Raw genomic sequence first — 21,314 nt, 5'->3', positions numbered from 1 at the left:
AAACAATGTTTTTAATAATTTAAGCCGGTTCGATTCAAACATGATTTTGTTCTGAAATATTTATTGAAGCTCCTGTTTTTATTTGAGATGAGCAAGTTTCATTTTAGACTTCAAGACATCAAATGGAAATTCATTTTGAATATGGGGATAAAATAGGGAGATAGATTAGTTCCATCCAGTGTGTGTTTCATCCCTGGCTGTGTCTGCTCGCTTCAAAGGATGTGGAATTAGCAGGTTTGGTTAAATTTTAGTTGAGTTTTTAGTGACCTTTTCTAATCCTGACTATTTCATAATTTAATGTCTTGACCTTCGTTTTCCATGGAGCCACCACAGTGATAAATGCAGAGATTTAATAACTAGAACTAGTTGACAGGTGACCTTTCGTACATGGCCATTTCTCTTTGCTGGGGAAACCACACTGTTTTGCAAGTTTTAATTCACAGATTTTAATTATCTATTCTATTGTCTATAAGCCTATTCATGGAGAAAAAAGTAAAGGTTAAATATTTCATTCTTCTTACTGATTAAAATGTAAAGTGCTTGGCAGTTGTCCCAATATATCATTCAAAAAGGAGAGGGCAATTTGTCAGTTTCTTACCCAAAGAACAGAGAAGGGAAATTTTCCAGAGTGGTTTGGTTGGTAAGGGGCAGGATGGAAAAAGTGGCTAGGAGGATGAGCTGTCTCATTTGCAGGATGAGGGTGACTCTGTGTGTGTGTTTGTGTGTGTGTAAATTTAGAGCAGAGAAACAGAAAGAAGTCTTTAACTATATGTGTCCTAATTTGAAGAGAAAAGTGACTGTGACTCAATAAAAGGTGAGACTTCCTGATCAGAGTGAATGACCTATTAGTTTCGGTCATTTTTTTTTTAAACCAGACAAGGATCAATTGGACATGTCATGGTTAATTGGTTTCTAGAGTCTGCCTACATAATATTTAGTCACAGGAAAATAAAGCTAATTATTAAAATACCACAGACTCTTCAAAAGAGATTAGAATAGCCTCATCTTCCTCTCTTACCTCCATAGTATCAAGGATTCTCTTGCACTTATATTCTTCCGCATTTGTGCAAACAAGAATTCATTTCTGTGCTGAATGCCCATGCTTATGATAAGTTAAAAATAAAAATCCACATGACTGTAAAGTGACCTAAAGATGAACATACTACCTAGGCAGTCAGTGTCCTAGAATCTTCATATGTATGGGGAGGGGAGCGGTTCAAAGAGTTAGAGGAGGGCTTGGCATCTCAGCTATCTTTGCTACCCAAGGAGTTGACAGTAGCCACTGTGAGCTTCTAAAGTGGATTTACCTCTAGGAGACTTTGCACTGGGGAGAGGTATTCCCTTAGCCACGGAGACCAGTTTATAAAAGCATCTGCCATGGCTTTATGTTTTCTCAGACATGGACTGTAATAATTTAATGCTTCAGAAAGAAACACAACTCACTCCTGTTACAAAAAAAGTTTAAAAGCAAATTGAGTGAAAAAATGTGGAAGACAATTTTAAAGCTAATAAAATCAGTCATGATTAGTTTATCTTAGACTGAAATTTCAGCCATATTTTAAACCTCAGGTCAGTTCAGTTCAGTTCAGTCGCTCAGTTGTGTCCGACTCTTTGAGACCCCATGAAGTACAGCACGCCAGGCCTCCCTGTCCATCACCAACTCCCGGAGTTCACTCAGACTCACATCCATCGAGTTAGTGATGGCATCCAGCCATCTCATCCTCTGTCGTCCCCTTCTCCTCCTGCCCCCAATCCCTCCCAGCATCAGAGTCTTTTCTTCGCGTGAGGTGGCCAAAGTACTGGAGTTTCAGCTTTAGCATCATTCCTTCCAAAGAAGATTAAGAAAAAATAGTCCACATAGTTTCTTAAGCCATCATAATGTCATTGCCAGAAAGGAGAGATTATTTCTATCCCCATACAAAACCCTAACACTCCTGAAGAGAATTTCATCAGTTAGGAAACTTTGTCCTCTTTTGGTGAAATTTTCGGCCACCAGCCTATTTAAAAGCATTGATTTATAATTTAATGTAGATAGTTTTACTATAATACTGGGTGAAAGTCGAGGTGTTTGCCTACATGTTTATTAGGGATAGTGCAAATTCATAGTAAAGATTTCTTTAACACCTCCCACTTCTTATTAGTGCTATGAGTGCATTTCACAAAAGATAATATGTGCTGTCTTTTTAACCTGAAAGATATCTAGTACTCACTGGACATCATGTTCATTTCAATTTCAGTTCAATAATATGAAGTAAAAACTAACTTTTAAAGAATTTACTATGAGAACTGAATGGAATAATGTAATGAAGGCTGGGCAGGATGACTGGCCCATAATAGGTATTTAATCATGTTAATAATACTCTGTATTTATCTGTCTCCATCACACTGTTTTTTACCTCTCTCATCCTCTGCCTGCATGTTAGATAGGAATCAAATTCTTTTTCAAAAAGGAGGCGAATGTCAAGATTTGTTTTAGCAGAGAAAGGACTTGTTTTTCAAGGCAGTACATTAGACCTTTAAAACATTGGGTTGGCTAAAAGGTTCATTCAGGTTTTCATAAGATGTTATGGAAAAAACCAAATGAACTTTTCAGCCAACCAATAGTATATGAATTGACACTGCTGTTGCTGCTGCTAAGTCACTTCAGTTGTATCCGACTCTGTAGTTGATCATAAAACATCCCCACCTACCTCAGAGCTGTATGCTGAGGTTAAAATTCACAGTAATTAAAATCCTAAAATTATTTTACCCTTAACATAGCCTTGCACGGAACAAGTGCATGGTAAAAATTACTTGGTTGTGTCGACTAAAAAAAAAAAAAAATGTACAGCTTGAGAGTTGTGAATTAAGTTTTATTTGGGACAAAATGAGGACTGCAGCCTGGGAGGCCGCACCTCAGATACTCTGAGAGACTGCTCCAAAGCGGCAGTGGGGGAAAGACAATGTATAAGGTTTTGGTGAAGGGAGCACTCATTTTATAAAAAGGTTTTGTTAGTCATGAGGATCTGATGTCACCGTGAAGGGATTTAGTGCTTCTCTAGATATGAGGAGATGCAAGGATTGAGATCATAAAATCTTTTCCTAAAAACATCCAACTATCTAAAGGCTTGTCCCTCCAGATTCCCTGGAGTAAAGAGTGCCTCACTGGACCCTGAACTCCCTCAGGGTTTGTTGAAGGTCAACAGCTATAGCAGCATGGGATTCAATCTCTGTAGAGGCAGGGCAAACACCTTTGTTGTTCAGTCGTTTGCAATGCTCTTGGTAAGTGCCAATTTGTAGTTGACAGTTGTTTACTAGATATCATTGAATTAACTTTCCCCAAGTTGAGTATTTATTACCAGATATACAGTATAGAGGTAGTATATCTTGTAAAGGGAGAAAATATCCAAATCAAATAAGGCAACCCTTGGAAATATTGCACATTCAGTTCCAGACCACTGCAATAAAGTGAATATTACAATAAAATCACATGAATTTTCTGGTTTCCCAGGGTATATAAAAGTTATGCTTATACTATACTGTAGTCCGTTAGGCGTGCAATAGCCTATGTCTTAAAAAGTACATACGTTAACTTAAAAAATACTCTATGGCTAAAATATACTTAACCATCATTTGACAAAACAGGGTTGCTGCAAACCTTCATTGAGTCAGACAAGCTGTGGTCTGTGTGATCTGATTGGCTATTTGTCTGTCATTGTGGTTTCAGTCTGTCTGCCCTCTGAGGCCCTCTCTCAGCACCTACTGTCTTACTTGGGTTTCTCTTACCTTGGATGTGGGGTATCTCTTCACGGCTGCTCCTGCAAAGCGCAGCAGCTGTTTCTTACCTTGGACATAGGGTAACTCCTCTTGGCAGCCGCCCCTGACCTTGGACATGGGGTAGCTCCTCTTGGCTGCTTCTGAGCCGTGGTGCAGCCATATGTAGATGACACCACCCTTATGGCAGAAAGTGAAGAAGACCTAAAGAGCCGGTTGATGAAAGTAAAAGAGGAGAGTGAAAAAGTTGGCTTAAAGCTCAACATTCAGAAAACTAAGATCATGACATCTGGTCCCATCACTTCATGGGAAATAGATGGGGAAACAGTGGCTGACTTTATTGTTTTGGGCTCCAAAATCACTGCAGATGGTGATTGCAGCCATGAAATTAAAAGACGCTCACTCCTTGGAAGGAAAGTTATGACCAACCTAGATAGTATATTCAAAAGCAGAGACATTACTTTGTCAACAAAGGTCTGTCTAGTCAAGGCTATGGTTTTTCCAGTAGTCATGTATGGATGTGAGAGTTAGACTATAAAGAAAGCTGAGCGCCGAAGAATTTATGCTTTTGAACTGTGGTGTTGGAGAAGACTCTTGAGAGTCCCTTGGACGGCAAGGAGATCCAACCAGTCCATCCTAAAGGAGATCAGTTCTGGGTGTTCATTGGAAGGAATGATGCTAAAGCTGAAACTCCAATACTTTGGCCACCTCATGCAAAGAGTTGACTCATTGGAAAAGACCCTGATGCTGGGAGGGATTGGGGGCAGGAGGAGAAGGGGACGACAGAGGATGAGATGGCTTGATGGCATCACCGACTCAATGGACATGAGTTTGAGTGAACTTCCGGAGTTGGTGACGGACAGGGAGGCCTGGCGAGCTGCAGTTCACGGGGTCGCAAAGAGTTGGACACAACTGAGTGACTGAACTGAACTGAACAAATCTCCAATTTGTTTAAAAAAAAAAAAAAAGAAAGAAAAAAAAATGCAGTATCTGTGAAGCTCAATAAAATGAAATGCAGTAAAGTAAGATATGCCTGTATAATGATGTTACCCACCCCCACCCCCCCGCCACCAAAAAATCAGTATCTTAGACTTCAGATGAAAGGAAGCATTTGACATTTGTGAGATTTCTCTTAGGAACACAGCTGCCCAGATGATTGGCTGAATATTTGTGGTAATCTCAGTTTATAGACACAGCCAAAGCTCAAGCAAAGCATTTGGCTTGATGATGCTTTGAGTGTATGAGCGGAAAAGACAAAGAGGTCAAATTTGTTTTTAATGGAAAGAAACAAAAAATAGGGACAAGTCAACTGAAAAGGAAAGTTCAAAATTATGATAGGGCTTGATAAAGTGGAGTCAGATAAATCTTTCCAAAGGTCTCGGAAAATCCAGGGCCTGTATCTAGAAAGAAACTGCTTACTGAGGCAGAACTGAGCGAGTGGACACACATGGAATAAATTTTCAAGCAAAAGCCCCAAATCAAATAACATAAATGAGCTCAAGAAACAGCAGGACATTTTAACAAAGAAAGTTGAGATCACAAGATGCAGTGATAAAGCTAATAAAAGGAACTGAGATAACCAGATAAGAGCAGCCCCTGGGTCAAACCATCCATTCGTGCCCAGGTGTGTCTTTCTTTTTATCATGGCTTACCGTAGTTTGAAAGTGCTTTCAAACATATAGATGAGTCCCTTGTGCTTTAACAAGCTCTTCGTGTTACCCGAAGCTTCTGATTATGATTAGGAATGTTTCATTCATCTAGCCCTGCACTCCTATCATACTGTAAAGATGGTTCCTGCAACCATGTGGTAAATAGAACAGTCACACCTGCAGCCATGACTCCTGGCACCTCATTCAGGAAGCCAGACAGCTAGGCAGTTCTGAGACCAAGCAGTATGACATGAGCAAGTCTCGTACAACTCTGGCCTTGGTGACAATATGTCCAAGTGAATAGTATAAAAGACAGGGGCAATTTAAAGATCACCACCTACTCCCAAAGGTATTATATTCATAGCACCCTGCCCAGTTATGTATTTGTCATATAAACAAGAGGCCATTGTTCCCAATATTTGCCCTCAAGTTATTAGCTGCTGACCTCATAGCTGCACAGCTGATATGTTGTCATGAAACAGACTGTGATGTCTTAATTGATCACTCTCAGAGGTTACAATTGTCAAGTGAAACCAGTATGCTGATTCTTATTAGTTAAATGAAGCCTTGTTGCAGCTGCTGCTGCTGCTGCTGCTGCTGCTAAGTCGCTTCAGTCGTGTCCGACTCTGTGCGACCCCATAGAAGGCAGCCCACCAGGGTCCTCTGTCCATGGGATTTTCCAGGCAAGAGTACTGGAGTGGGGTGCCATTGCCTTCTCCGTTGTTGTAGCAGAACCAGCTAATTCACTTTAATGACTTGGAAATCCAATGCAAATTGCTGCATGTTGGGTATTAGAACACCTCCAAGGCTTTTTCTTTATATCTTTCTTCTTGATTTTTTTTAATGTGTGGGGGTGGCACCCTAAAATGTTTTTAGTATATAGGGAAGCAACTTCTTGGAACACTAAATGGAACCTAACCTCCTATACCATATGCATTTTGGTGATAAATTGGAATGTGTCATGTGATACACAAATTAAATAAGACATTGATTTATGTGACTGATTTTGGAGGACTCAGCTAAGTCTAATGGATGTCAGGAAGAACATTGTATTCTTCCTTACAATCTTCCCAAGGATTGTAAGGAAGGGGCTTAAATGCACGAGGAATGGGCTTAATTCAATGCCTGATTCTACGAGGCATCCTCTTGTGCCTCCATTTGCCCTTTGGTGAAGTCTTCACTATGGCACCAACCTAGAAAATCCCATTGCCAAGTGCCCTAATACAGTCACCCACCTTGAGTGGAGCTATTCTGACCTGGTGCCTGGACCACCTGCTGCCCACCTTAGTTTAGAAATCTTACTGGAGCAGGAGCGATGGACAGTCACTCCATTTCATAGCAGACTATTAAGGCACTTCAGAATGGACCTTTGTGGGCTGTATAAGTAAAGTTTTTTGAAATTCTTAATTTTGACATCTCAGATAAATAGATTCACTCACCTAGATTGAACCTGTGGGTATGTTGATGTGTTTCTTCTGGATTGCTTTTCTCTTTTTAACTAAATCAGCAATTCTAGATGAATTGAAAAAGTCCACTTCTTCCCTAATATTATGTTCAGGGTCCTAATAAATACTTTTCATTAAATTGCTTTCATTTCCTAACTTGACCTCTGTATATTTGAAATACTATAGTATTCCAGGGATTTCTGAGGAGTGGGGTTAAATGAAAACAGACATTGAGCCTACTCTTATGGAGTTTACTTTCTAGGGGACAGACATAATTAAATAATAAATTGTAACACAACTAATACACAGTTTGGAAGAGGCCACTGACCAATAGGCATCAAGAAATCTGGGGCCACATATCAGATATAAATGTAGAATCTTACAGAAAGAAAAGAAGAAAGGCATGTATCAGCAAAGTGCATTGTCCCCTTATCACTCACTGTTTAAAAGTTCGCTTTTCTTTATGTGTGGGGAAATTGTAAAAGGAATATACAGTCATTCCTCCATACCTGAGGGGGGTTGATTCCAGGACCCCAGTGGATGCCAGAACCTGCAGATGCTCAATTCCCATGCCATGGGCTTTCCATATGCTCCAATTCTGCATCCACAGAGCCAAGCATCCACACCAAGAATGGTGTGGTATTTTCTATCCCCAGTGTGTCGACTGTATTTGGTTTGCTTGCGAGTATGCCAAGTTGCTTCAGTCGTGTCCAACTCTTGGCAACCCCATGGAGTGTATAGCTGGCCAGGCTCCTCTGAGAATCCATGGGATTCTCCAGGCAAGAATGGAGTGGGTTGCCATCCCCTCCTCCCGGGGATTTTCCCGACCCAGGGATCGAAACCATGTCTCTTCTATCTCCTGCATTGGGTTTAGAGTTGGATCTAGAGTTGAATCTACCAATGCAACTGTATCACCTGCCAGCCCTGAAAGTTGATGCTTAGTCTCTATGAGTCTCTGTTACCTCATTGGTTAAAGTATGTGGAATCTAGAAAAATGATATAAATGAACCTATTTGCAGGGCAGAAATAGAGATGCAGATGCAGAGAATGGACGTGTGGACACTGGATGGAGTCGGGGGAGGGGAGAGTGAGACAAATTGGGAAATTAGCATCGATGTATATACGCTACCATCTGTAAAATAGATAGCTAGTGAGAACCTCCGGTATAGCTCAGGAAACCCAGCTCAGTGTTCTGTGACGGCCTAGATGGGTGGGACAGTGGGGAGAATAGCGGGAGGGAAGTCCAGTAGGAAGGGGAAATATGTATAGGTATAGCTGATTCACTTCATTGTACAGCAGAAATTATCACAGCATTGTAAAGCAATTAAACTCCAATAAAAAAATGAAAGGATGGTGGAGACTATCTTTGTATGTGCCTTCCCTGAGTTCTTAAAAAGAAGCCTTTCCTATCCAACTAGAATAAACAAGAGCACAACGGTTGTTTAACCATGGTGATGCAAGGGAATTTTTTAAGATTCTCTATAATATTTTTGCTAGCCTGAAATTTATCTTCAGTAGTTCTGGGTTTTGAAAATTCAGAATCTCATCATTTGCTGAATTTTTTATATTTTTATCAACTGCTACATAATCATTCATATATATAAGTAAACTTCAAATTGATGCCTATATATACTCCTTTTGCATTTCTTTTTTTTAGCCATCATCCTTATTAAAGAGAGCAAATCTTTCTGTATTTCCTTATTTCATTTGAAATAACAGTTTTGAATGAAAAGACATCATATAAAGTGGGAAACAAATGACTGCTTTTTCATTGAATTTCAAAGCAACACAAGAAAGAGAAATGAAAATTATTTCTTAGCAATCCATATTCACTTTTTAAATGGAGGCATGCCCCAAGCTTGATATCCTATGGAGCTAGTTTTGGATTAGTATAAATATATTTCAGCGATATTCCCACATTTAGCAATTATGCACAATATCTGGAATTTCTGTTTTCCCTGAAAAACTTGTTGGGATATGAGGAACTTTCTAATTTACACATTTCTCCCTCACCTGCCCTGTTTCTCTTTCTGTTTTTCAGCCTTTGCAACTGGACTGTAATCTTTGTGCCATTGTGTCAAACTCAGGTCAGATGGTCGGCCAGAAGGTGGGGAATGAGATAGATCAGTCGTCCTGCATTTGGAGAATGAATAATGCACCCACCAAGGGCTATGAAGAGGATGTTGGCCGCATGACAATGATTCGCGTCGTATCCCATACCAGCGTTCCTCTTTTGCTGAAAAACCCTGATTATTTTTTCAAGGAAGCAAACACTACTATTTATGTTATTTGGGGCCCTTTCCGCAATATGAGGAAAGATGGCAATGGCATTGTGTACAACATGTTGAAAAAGACTGTTGACATCTATCCCAATGCCCAAATTTATGTGACCACAGAGAAGCGCATGAGTTACTGTGATGGAGTGTTTAAGAAGGAAACTGGGAAAGACAGGTGAGTCCTCTGAGAAGTGGCCTTTTTGTCTTTCATGCTGTCTTTGCAGAGTTCTTTGCCAGCTATTATATGAACAGTTATTTTTCAAACCGGTTGTTATATGTTTTTGACTATTATGATTACTTGATGAGCCAGCAGTGAGGCCCTATTTAGTCCACCTACACCAACTTCTCTCTCTCCATTTTGATTGAATTGAAGCCCCCCCCCCCCCAAAAAAAAAAACACTGACTGCTTCCCCAAGATATTTTTAGGTTAGTTCTTATTTAGTTCAATTTGCTATTGATTAAATTGGATATAAGCTGAAAGAAGTCTACCTATTTTTGTCTCAAAATAGAAATGTTAAGGAACTTTAGGACCTAAACTCCTTTGGAAGTTGTGGCAAAAATTTACTGAGACTCCAAAGCAGAACAGGCTATTGATTCTGTAATCAGGTTGCAGAGCTTCTTGCCTGCAAATAGGCCATGCCCTTGTGAACTTGTGATCACCATAACTTAGCATTTAATACGTTAAGCAGAATATCATGTTGAAATTAAGCATTACTTAAAATCATTAACAGTGGGTTCTTGATGAGAAATGAGATATATATATACCATTCACTCAGTTAGCTAAAAACCAATTTGCATATTTTTACTACATCTGGTTTTCTGCAGCATTCTGTAAAATACCTTTCCTGAGGTGTGCTTGTCTTACTTTTCTCCTGCTCCTTACTTTTCCTGCTTCCTCCCTGCTCCCTCTTCCTCCTCCTCTTCTCCCATATAACTTACTTTTTTCTTCTTCTTCTTTAGAAAGGTAACCAGTATATGACAGAGAAGCAGAGTTGTAAATCAGTCTATCTTTTATTTTAGTTCACATGTCTAGTACTGATAAAGAACTGCTGAAGGAAAAATATTGAAACTAATTGCTAAAATGTTGAATTACCACTGAATATTGCTTACTTGTGCAATCAGTTCAGTTCAGTCGTTGAGTCATGTCTGACGCTTTGCAACCCCATGAATCGCAGCACGCGAGGCCTCCCTGCCCATCACCAACTCCCGGAGTTCACTCATACTCATGTCCATCGAATCAGTGATGCCATCCAGCCATCTCATCCTCTGTCGTCCCCTTCTCCTCCTGCCCCCAATCCCTCCCAGCATCAGAGTCTTTTCCAGTGAGTCGACTCTTTGCATGAGGTGGCCAAAGTATTGGAGTTTCAGCTTTAGCATCAGTCCTTCCAATAAACACCCAGGACTGATCTCCTTTAGAATGGACTGGTTGCAATATCATGGATAAATTGAACATTGACTATAATTCCAATATTAACATTCTGATTTCCTCAAGATGTATATCTTTTATCCTTTATTATTATCAAATTTAAACCTTTAACTGTATTGAGTTATGTGTTTGAGAAAGGGAGTTTCTAACATCTCTGGATAGAGTTTTAATGCTGGTAATTATTTTAAAAATTTTATGTGGACCAACTCTCCTATTGATAATGTAGGTCAAATTTAGTGTTTTCTACTTCTGAGCACCAAAAATACATAGCTCCTAATGAAACACAAGATAAATAGCCGTTGATAGTGGCCCCTTTTCTGAAGGAGATCAGCCCTGGGATTTCTTTGGAAGGAATGATGCTAAAGCTGAAACTCCAGTACTTTGGCCACCTCATGCAACGAGTTGACTCCTTGGAAAAGACTCTGATGCTGGGAGGGATTGGGGGCAAGAGGAGAAGGGGATGACAAGAGGATGAGATGGCTGGATGGCATCACTGACTTGATGGGCGTGAGTCTGAGTGAACTCCAGGAGTTGGTGATGGACAGGGAGGCCTGGCGTGCTGCGATTCATGGGGTCGCAAAGAGTTGGACACGACTGAGCGACTGATCTGATCTGATCTGATCTGATCTACTTTAGAGTTAGTGAGAAGATTCCCAGTGTTTAGATTTGAATCAGTGTAGTGTAAGTGGTCCAAAGAGACAGGCAGTAGGGATAAAAGGAGTAGGTATGTGCTTCAAAGAAATATGGTCACCTGTATCATCATTCTGTATAAATATGATCATTCTCAAGTGGCTTTGGAAATTTCTGATTTTTCACTAGCCCAGAGCAATGCAGTTAATTAGGTGTAGTTGGTTTTTCATTAGTAACAGTTTGCCCTTGGGGTATCACCTAGTCATAACTATAGGCCCTTGAATAATTTAGGGGTATCAGAGAAGAACTCAGCATGCTGTCTGTTCCCATGCGTTTTGCTTGTATCATGTTGGTTTTGCTGTGAGCTTTCAGAGACAGCACTGTCGCAGATCTGTGGACTGGGCAACAAGTGCTGGGAAAGAATAGCTTTGGGAGGTTCATTTTCCTACTGTCTCTAAGGAGGAAAGCTGTTTATATAGTAGGAAAAAACTCAGTTGTTAAAATTAATTTTGCAGGTATCATTCATTTCATAGAGTTACCAAAATAGAAGTATAGAAATCAAGCCAAAATGATTTTATGATACTTTGTAACTGTTTTCTCCCCCAAATCTAATCCTGTGTTTCACTGAATACTGCAACCAGACCAAAGAAGACAACCAAGTAATAGAAATGAGCAGAATGGATAGTTTTGGTAAAATCTATTTGAATGACAAAAGGCTGACCAAAATGATCTCAAGGGCTGCTATCTCCACTGTGGTTTTAATCTGTGTCCTAAATAGAGCTGTGTTGATTTGATTGTTAAAGATTTCCCATAGTGACCTGATGTTCATTGCCGCTTTTCAAACAGAGACATTTTTTAACTTTTTATGAAGGGAAATGTCACACACTTATAGAGAGACTAATCCTGTAATGAACTCCTGTGTACCCACAGTTCAGATTGAATATTATTAACTCATAGCCAGTCTTCTTCCGTCTATACCTCTATTTGCTTTCTCCTTTCCCAAGGTTTGTTTTGAAGCAAATGCCAGGCATCATATTATTTTCATTCATAAATATTTCAGCATTTATCTCTAAAAGATAGACTCTTAAAAATAAACACTATGCCATTGCCCCACATAAAAATCAGTATAGTCTCTTAATAACAATATATATTTAGTCTGCTTTCAAATTTCTCCAGTGATCTCATTAATATTTTTAACAGTTAATTGACTCAGGATTAATATTAAGGTCTATACATGTTCAAATAAGGATTAGCATTAGTTTATACATTATAAATAATTGATATGTCTCCTATATTTCTCTTAATCTATGGCTTCTTTTCTCTCACTCTCTCCCTTTATTATTGAAAAAGATCTAGTCATTCGTCCACAATCTATATTTTGCTGACTACCCGCCTATAGTACTTCTGCTTTGATACCTTTGTACAGTAAGTCCCCTACATATGAATGAGTTCCATTCCAAGAGTGAATTTGTAAGTCTAACTTTTGTTCGTTTAAGTCCAACAAAGTTAACCTAGGTTAACAACTTACACCATTGGTTATATAGTACTGTACTGTAATAGGTTTATAATACTTTTCACAGAAATAATACATAAAAAACAAACACAAGAAGTAAAGAAAATGGTTTTAATCTTAGAAAAGTACAGTCATGCAGTACAACAGTTGGCACTTCTTAGCAGTGCCAGCCACATCACCGTTGCTTTCACCCTTGCTGCTGGACATGCTGGGCTTGAAATAAAGATACTGTACTACAGTACACACTACTGCACAACCACGTGTAGAGGATACACACACATGACCGTGTATGCCAGACATGCGAATAACTTACTTAATTGGACATTCAAACACATGTTCACATCTTTGAAAGTTTGCAACTCGAAGGGTTCTATGTAGGAGACTTAGATATTGAGGGTTTATTGGATTTCGGTCTAATTTTTAAAATTGTTTTTTTTTAAATCAAGATTACTAGGTGATACTTCTATCAGAATGAAGACTGTTTTCTCTCTTTTTAATGTTAGCAGTCATTAATGATCATTGTCCAGATCCAGTAATTCATTAGAATTATGGTGCAAAATGGTGATATTTCCTCATTTCTTTTTCTGTTATTAGCTGATATGCATTATAAACTTGCTGTCATCAACCATTTGGTTACTGTGAGATAGAAGATAGTACAAGTTCTTTCTCTTCATTTATTAGTTTTAAGGCATTGACACCATCATCCTCCAAAAAAGGACCAGTAAATTTATTGTTTTCAGTATTTACATATCCACTTAGGTACTTAAACCTATTTGAACTACTTTATTCATTAAAATTATGTTCTTATGCTTAAATCGTCCTATTTTGAGCTATGGGAATCTCTTTAAATTGGTTTTTGCATACTTTTTACATGTCTTTAGTAGTCTTGTAAAACAAAGTCTTGTAAGTTCTTTTTTGTTTCCTAATATATATGATATTTAAGGCTTTTCTTGTACATATCCTGATGCATGCCGTATCCAGACATTTCCCCCAAATAACTTGGGTCCTTTTATTGATATTATTGAAGAGAACATAATCTTGGCTCTACAGGTACTCATAACTACTGGATTGGTCTTTGTTTCTTGGTCTTTTCATTAGACTGAACTAGTATATAAACAACATATGCTATATATGCTATTTAAAGATAAAATGATTATGAGTTCAAATTGAAACTTCCAATTCAAATTCAGGACTATCAGGTTTTTATTTTATCTCATCTATCTTACATTTGTCTTCTTTCTGCCTTGCTGGCAATCACAGGTTCTAGAAGCACCAATGTAAATACTCATCTGCTTTATCCCACAGTATACACACAACACTCTTAGAATTAAGAGTAACACTGCAACCAAAAATATGATTACTGTAAACATTTTAAGATTATTCTGCATCAAAGAAGATGTTTTAATGCAAGCATTTGTGTGAGTCCATGCTCACAAAGTATGTATTGGTTATATCCTAACAAAAGTTTAAAATTTTTTCTCCTAAGTAAATAGAATTAAGTGAATACATCATTGCAGGTATGAAGGGGTGAGGAAAAAGGAATATCAAAAAATTTGACTTTTGTGTAAACTATTTGGTTGATTTGCCTGCACTTTCTGGAGGTAAGTGCTAATTTTCATCATCAGGTTTTTAGTGGTGACATTATGTCACCGTTATGGTGTATAATTCATAGAATTTTTTAAAAAAAAGTGTCCCTAGTCATTAAAGTGATTCATGATAGGAAAATGATTAAATGGAGTTCTTCAAAGAACTATTTGCCTCTCAACTTGTTTCTTCAAATTATCAAAATCCTTTTAAAAATATAAGCCCCCTCCTCCATTTACAGTGGGCATCTTTTCATTTTTCTAGCGGTTTTAATTTTTATCTCAAGGAATTCGTTATTGAGAAAACATGAAGTAATAAAAGAAATACGTACCCTGTTAAATTTCTTAGAATGAATTTAGACCAACTCATACACATGTTGGAATACTTTTTCAAATCGAATGAAATTTAATTTGCTTTCTTATCAGTTACTGAATAAAATTATTTGGCTTGTCAATTAGAAAGGATGACCTTGTGGGAAGGATTGAGAGAACAAAAAGAGAGGCTGCTTGCTCTTTCTCTGTTCATCTTCTGAGGCTCAGTTTTCTTTGGAATTCTAGGCCCTTTGGGTAGTGGTCACCATTATATCTTCACTTACCAAATATTTTTTTTCTGGGAAACAACCACCTTCAACAAACCAGGAAACTTTGGAATTAAAGGCCTTGTAGTGAAAATAATCTAAACCAAAATGGATCTCTTTTCCCCTTTGAATGATGGGTGTGCATACATAATACTAGCTTGCTGACATTTACACATTTGCATTAATACATCTTGAGACTGAAATACCCTAGAGGTGCTGTGGGGCTAACACTGGCAAATGGTGCTATGTTCAACATTTGAAGAACGGGATTATGTGCCTGGCCATGTACAGATGCAAAATGAATGTTAACTCTCCCGGAGAGGTGGCAGAGCCTGTGTGAGACATTCTGCTTACCTATGGACAGATAGGCAGTTGCAGCTTGCCTCCCACTTTAGAAATACATTAGCAAATGCGGGCACATTATTGAATTAAATAATAATTGAGAAAGCTATAGTTCTTATTAAAACTGCAAAGCTAATTCGGGCCTGATAAAGGGACCTGAACTGCCCTAAGTAGGTCTTCACTAAGTGGACACCAATGTGGCTCTGCCTTCAGGAATGATGAAATTAATGAAAGCTAGCAGCAAATAGATCAATGTTTCAAGATGTTACTGCTTTAGGTTCAAAGGATGTCAAGGGAAGGAGTTACTTTTAAAGCATTTAGAAAACAGTATATACAAAAGTCACTTTCAGAAGACACTGTCAAAGTGAGAAACAGATTGGTAAGTATCAGCCATGCATGGCTAGTCTTTGTCTGTGTGGTCCATCCATTCCCATTCAATCTTGCAGACAGAAAAAGAAATCAGCAATGTGTTGTTCCTCACCGTCTGATGTTGGAGACGGATTTGTCATCGGTGTGGGTTTTAAGTGCAGCCCAGTGGGTTTTAAGTGTAGCTTCGCTGTTTTAGCTGTTGACTAATAAGATGTACAACTTGAAAGCTGTGAGTTAAGTTTTATGTGGGGCAAAATGAGGACTGCAGCCAGGGAGACAGCACCTCAGATAGCTCTGAGAGGCAGTTGGGGAAGGTCAATATATAAGGTTTTGGTGAAGGAGGAGTTCAGTGCAGTCAAGTCCTTACAAAAGTTTTTCTGCTAGCCACGAGAAGCTAATGTCAGTAAGAAGCGATTTAGTGCTTTTCTAGATATGAAGAGATGCAAGGATTGGGATCATGAAATCACTTTCTGAAAATATTTAACTACCTAAAGACCTGTTCCAACAGAATCCCTGGAGCAGAGTGCTTCACTTCACCCTAAATTCCCTAAGGGGGTGTTGAAGGTCAGCAGCTGTAGCAGCACAGGGTTCGACCTCCACAGAGGCAGGTGGCAAATGCCCTTGTTGCGGTTGTTCACTCACTGGCAAATGCTCTTGTCAAGAGCCAATATACAGTTGACATAGCTTTGACCATTTTGAAAGTTTTTTGTGCTACTGTGTGATCGATTTTAGGGATTAAATTGGCTCACATCCCTTAGGTTTGCAAACCTTAGTAGTTCCTAGAGTGGAAAGAGGTTTCAAGCCTCTCCTTTGAGAATTTGGGAACTTCCTGAATGTCGCCCTTTGCTGGGACACAAAACAGGCAAACTGCTCAACAAATGCAGTACAGCAAGGTGGGGGTGGTGGCAGAAGCAAAACTCAGAAGCTGTGCTGGCCAGAGAGCCAGCCACAAGGCACAGACCCATGCCTCGTTGCCCAAAAAGGTACTGTTACCCTACCTGGACTCCAGAAACAAAGATGCCTAATCATTTCTAACTCAGGATAAATGGGTACTAACCTCAGGAAAACCTGGCCTAAAAGAAAATAGGCAAAGTAGAAAAATTCTTGGATTGAGAGACAGAACATAATATTAAAAACAGTATTTTTCCTTTAAAGACAATCTTTGCAAATATAACATCTCAGCACTTTTTTCAGGAGCAACATTGACACATCTCTGTTAACATGAATTAACGTTCTCATCCCAGCTGATGTATTTGGCAGAAACAATAAGTTCACACAGCAGTTATGGCAGACCCATAGGACTCCTGAGTCAAAAAGCATAATAAGGCATCCAGGGCTGTGTTTTCATGCTAACAGGCATTAGGAAACAGGAGACTTCCTTTTTCCTATTATTCATGATGTCATCTAGTGACCTACATTAAGCCTCCTCTATAATACACATGGACTGGAAATTAAAATTTCAATAAAAAGAGGTAAGAATCTATTGTATTAATGGGAAGATGGAAGGGATGCTTGTAATTTATCAAGATATCAGTACTGAACTGTTGCATGTTTAAAAATACACACATTTGGGCAAGGGTGCATGCAGGTACATACTAGGTAAAACTATATTTGACATGACAGCTTAGTTTAGGATTAAAACAAGAGAAACATCTTTAATTCAATGACTGTATTTTTAAAAGGAAGTGTATCAGACTATTGGTAGTTGTAGAAATCAAGACTTGGAACCAGTCTACTTTGGAGACTGATCTTCTCCTGGGCCTTAGGATATGACTTGACTGAATAGCTCCATACATAGTGAGATTATGCTGTGTAGAAAGACATTCCAATAGACAATTATGCTGAACACTCCCTCAATATAAAGGCTTTTGAACACTACAAAGAGTTTGAAACTCAAAGACAAATAGGCCTTCAATCAGAAGATTCATTAGAGTATATCTACACTTTTAACTTTATAAAGGCTTTAAGGTTTTTGTTTTTCATTTTCTTTTCCTGTTTATTTATTAATTTAAAGCCATGGGATTTTTATTTAAGTCATATGATTTATCTCTTCAGTTGTTTTACTTCCTACTATAATTTGGATTTCTCCTCTCCTTAAAAAAAAAAAAAATCTTCATCTCTCTTCAAGTTTAGATAAAAACCAAAAAAAATTAAGAAAGATTATATATTTGTCCATAAAACATATGAACCCGGGGCAATTTCTTTTTTCTTCAATTCTTATATGCTTGGATTCAAGACAGAGTTGGTTTCCTTGAAACTTTTCAATCTATACCATGTCTATCTGTACTGCTAGTTTTTTTAACTGGTACCATTTCAGAGTACCTTGCATAGTGTCTGAGATGTTGTAGGAGCTCTACAAATGTTTATTGAATTGAATTTTTACTTCTCTGGAAACAAACATGAGAGATCTTATTAGATGTGGTATTATTGACAGACTTACCTTCTTAGCTTTTTGTTCTAAGAAACGAGTCCTCTTTGTACAGTAACTTTCTTTCTTTCTTTCCTTCTTCCTTCCCCCTCCCTTCCTTGCTCTCTCTCACCCTCCCTCCCTCCCTTCCCTTCTTTCTGTTTAGTACAGGACTTTTCAAACTTGAGTGTGCTTTCAGTCACCTGCTGATTCGGGTGATTTGAAGTGGATCCTGAGAGTTTGCATTTTGAATAAGCTCCCAGGCCAGGCCAGTGCTGTTAATCTCCAGATGATACTTTGAATTGTACTATTTGAGACTGCTTTGAATGAAGAGAGAGGCTATTTCACTGTTCCTTGAATCAGAGAAATATATAAGGGAAGAGTAGCTATTTCTCAAGTAACCTTGGTAACCTGCTTGTAATTGGATTCCAATTTTGTGACTATGACCTGTTCCTGGCCATTTAAACATAGTGCCCTGAAGTCCTTAAGAATTCAATGAGGATCTTATTTATCTGACCTTATTGTGTTTATTTGTCCATTTCTCTCATTAGACAACACAATTCTTAAGAATAGGGATGTTGCTTATCTCCATTTTATTTCCAGACCCAGCATTTTATTTTCAGACCTAGTACAGTGTTGGTTTACCATCAAATAGCATAGAAATGTGTTTTCATTCAAGTTCTTTCAGCTAAATGACCCACAGATATTTCAGGATTCCTTGAAATGACCTCAACCAATTACTCATTTTCTTTCTTCTATCATTACCACAAGTACTGCTCTAGTTGAAGTCTTCTTTGCTTCTTACATGGGTGACCATGAATACAGCCTTGCCTTTATGTTTCTGTAGAAATTGCTCCTCTATCTAAATTTTACTTCCTCCCATCACCATGCACACAAATGCATTCTTTATGACTAAATTAAATATTACCTCTTCCATGAAGCCTTTGAAATACCTCTAATTAGAACTCATTTCCTACTCTGAAAGTTCATAGACTTTGGACTTTTAAAAAATAAAAGTCATCACTCTCTACCATGCATTATTGTCATTTATGTCTAATCTTCCAGGTAGTCCATAAACTCTTTACGGTAATATCAGCTCTTATATATTTGTTTCCCCACCACCTGATAGTATGTTTGACTCTAATAGGCATTTGGTAAATGTTTAATAGGTGAATGAATAAATGAGTGAATAAAAGAGTGAAAGAAATAATACCAGTAGTCATTAAGTTTACAAGTCCCTTTGTCACTTGTTGAAATACTTGTGAATTTCCAAACACTTTCCTTCAGTATATAGGGGTCACAGTAATACCAAGTGAGGCAAGTTATAGAATTGGCTTTTGATAGAAAAGTTTCCACAGTTCTACTCAGATGGACCACCCTTTGCTCTGTCTTACCCAAAGGTTGGCAAGACTATTACCTTTTCCAGAGATTTTGTAGCTGGGCACTGGTGTTTTAATAAATCAGTGACAGAGCCATTCTTCAAATACAGGTTTCCATTTTAGTTTCACTTCAGTGACAAAGCAGTTTCCAAGACTTCGCTCACAGTTATTATATGTCAGTTGCCCAATGAAAAAACAATTCCTAGGACCCAAGGTTGTACTCTTGGACCTTAGGCAGCAAACACAACAACCACCACAGAAGGCAGAAAAGAGAAAACCCAAGGAACGAAGAACTGATTACTGCCCAATTTATCTTCTAATTATTTTCTAGATAACATTTTCTTCACTGACAACAAAGAAAGTGAATTGACTTAGTGGAAATACTTTGAAATAACTTCAGGAAGAACATAAAAGAAAAAAAAATAGTAGCAGTGTCTTTTAACCTGCTTCATAAATGGTTGATGAAATTATACATAGAGGAAAACTAATAAGTGCTTTGGCAGAATTCAGGTCATGTCACTCTTCTGCTTAGTCCCCTGTTTCTCTTAGAGTAAAAGCACAAGTTTTTACAATGACTTATAATGCCTTCCAGGGTGATCTGACCTCTTGTTTCTTCTCTGACTTCTATGAACCAAACACACTGGGCAAGCTCCCTCCCGCAGGCCTACATCTCAGCTCTTTGCTGGATCACCTTTCTCTTAATACGTTGCATAATCAACTCCATCAACTCCTTCAAGCTTTTGCTCCTGTCACCCACTCAGTGAGTCTACCATGATGCTATTTAAAATTGAAATCCCTGCCCCTCATAAGCAGCATTCCCAGTTTTCTTTACTTTGTTTTACTTTTCCTTTCTTTCCCCAATAACATTGTTTACCTTCTAACATTTTATATACTTACAGATTTTATTATTTATTATTTTTGTCATTCTCCCCTCCCAAGGTGTAAGCTCCTTCAGAGCAGGAATCACTGTCTGTTTTTGTGACTTATATATCCCAGCACCTAGAATAGAGCATGGCATATAGTAGATACTTAATATTTGCTGAATGAATGAGCAAGGGATGGAAAACCAATTAAGTAAATAAAGGATTCTGGCAAACTTGCAAAACTTGTCTCATGGGGTCTGCCAAAGAAGCTTAAAAACTTAGCTTAAAAGGAAGAAAATACATGTGTTCAGAAACCATACAGTTAAGGTACAGATTTTTAAATTAATTTTTTAAATTGAAGTATAGCTGATTTTGGAGAAGGAAATGGCAACCCACTCCAGTACTCTTGCCTGGAGAATCCCATGGACAGAAGAGCCTGGCAGGCTACAATCCATGGGGTTGCAAAGAGTAGGACATGACTGAGCGACTAACACACACATAGTTGATTTACAATGTTGTGTTAGTTTCTGCTATATAGCAAAATGAATCAGTTATATATATATATATATCCACTCTTTTTCAGATTCTATTCCCATATAGGTCATGCTGCTGCTGCTGCTAAGTCGCTTCAGTCGTGTCCGACCCTGTGCGACCACATAGACGGCAGCCCACCAGGCTCCGCCGTCCCTGGGATTCTCCAGGCAAGAACACTGGAGTGGGTTGCCATTTCCTTCTCCAATGCATGAAAGTGAGAAATGAAAGTGAAGTCACTCAGTCGTGTCTGACTCTTAGCGACCCCATGGACTGTAGCCCACCAGGCTCCTCCAACCATGTGATTTTCCAGGCAAGAGTACTGGAGTGGGGTGCCATTGCCTTCTCCGCATGTAGGTCATAACAGAGTATTAAATAGAGTTCCCTGTGCTATACAGTAGAGAGTGTGTATAAGTCAATCCCAATCTTCTAATTTATTCCTCCGTCCTTTCCCCCTTAGTAACCATGAGTTGTTTGCTATATCAAGGTACAGGTTTAAGGCAAATTCGTCTGCTTTTGTTCTACTAAAGGATACTAGGATGGCAGCTGTCTTGTTTGAAGAGATCATCA

General features: G+C 38.5%; 1 protein-coding gene across 1 annotated transcript in view; it reads left to right on the top strand.

The window, feature by feature from the left end:
- The window catches only part of ST6GALNAC3 (ST6 N-acetylgalactosaminide alpha-2,6-sialyltransferase 3), a 623,516-nt gene that overhangs the window by 366,292 nt on the left and 235,910 nt on the right, over positions 1-21,314 (top strand). Inside the window, exon 3 of the mRNA XM_055585437.1 lies at positions 8,889-9,298. Within this exon, the coding sequence (XP_055441412.1) occupies positions 8,889-9,298 (410 nt within the window). The remainder of the gene's footprint in view (positions 1-8,888; positions 9,299-21,314) is intronic.

This window comes from Bubalus kerabau, chromosome 6 (genome assembly GCF_029407905.1).
Source record: "Bubalus kerabau isolate K-KA32 ecotype Philippines breed swamp buffalo chromosome 6, PCC_UOA_SB_1v2, whole genome shotgun sequence".
Classification (NCBI taxonomy): domain Eukaryota; kingdom Metazoa; phylum Chordata; class Mammalia; order Artiodactyla; family Bovidae; genus Bubalus; species Bubalus kerabau.
Note: the sequence above shows the minus strand (reverse complement) of the source record. Positions and strands in the feature narration are given on the sequence as shown.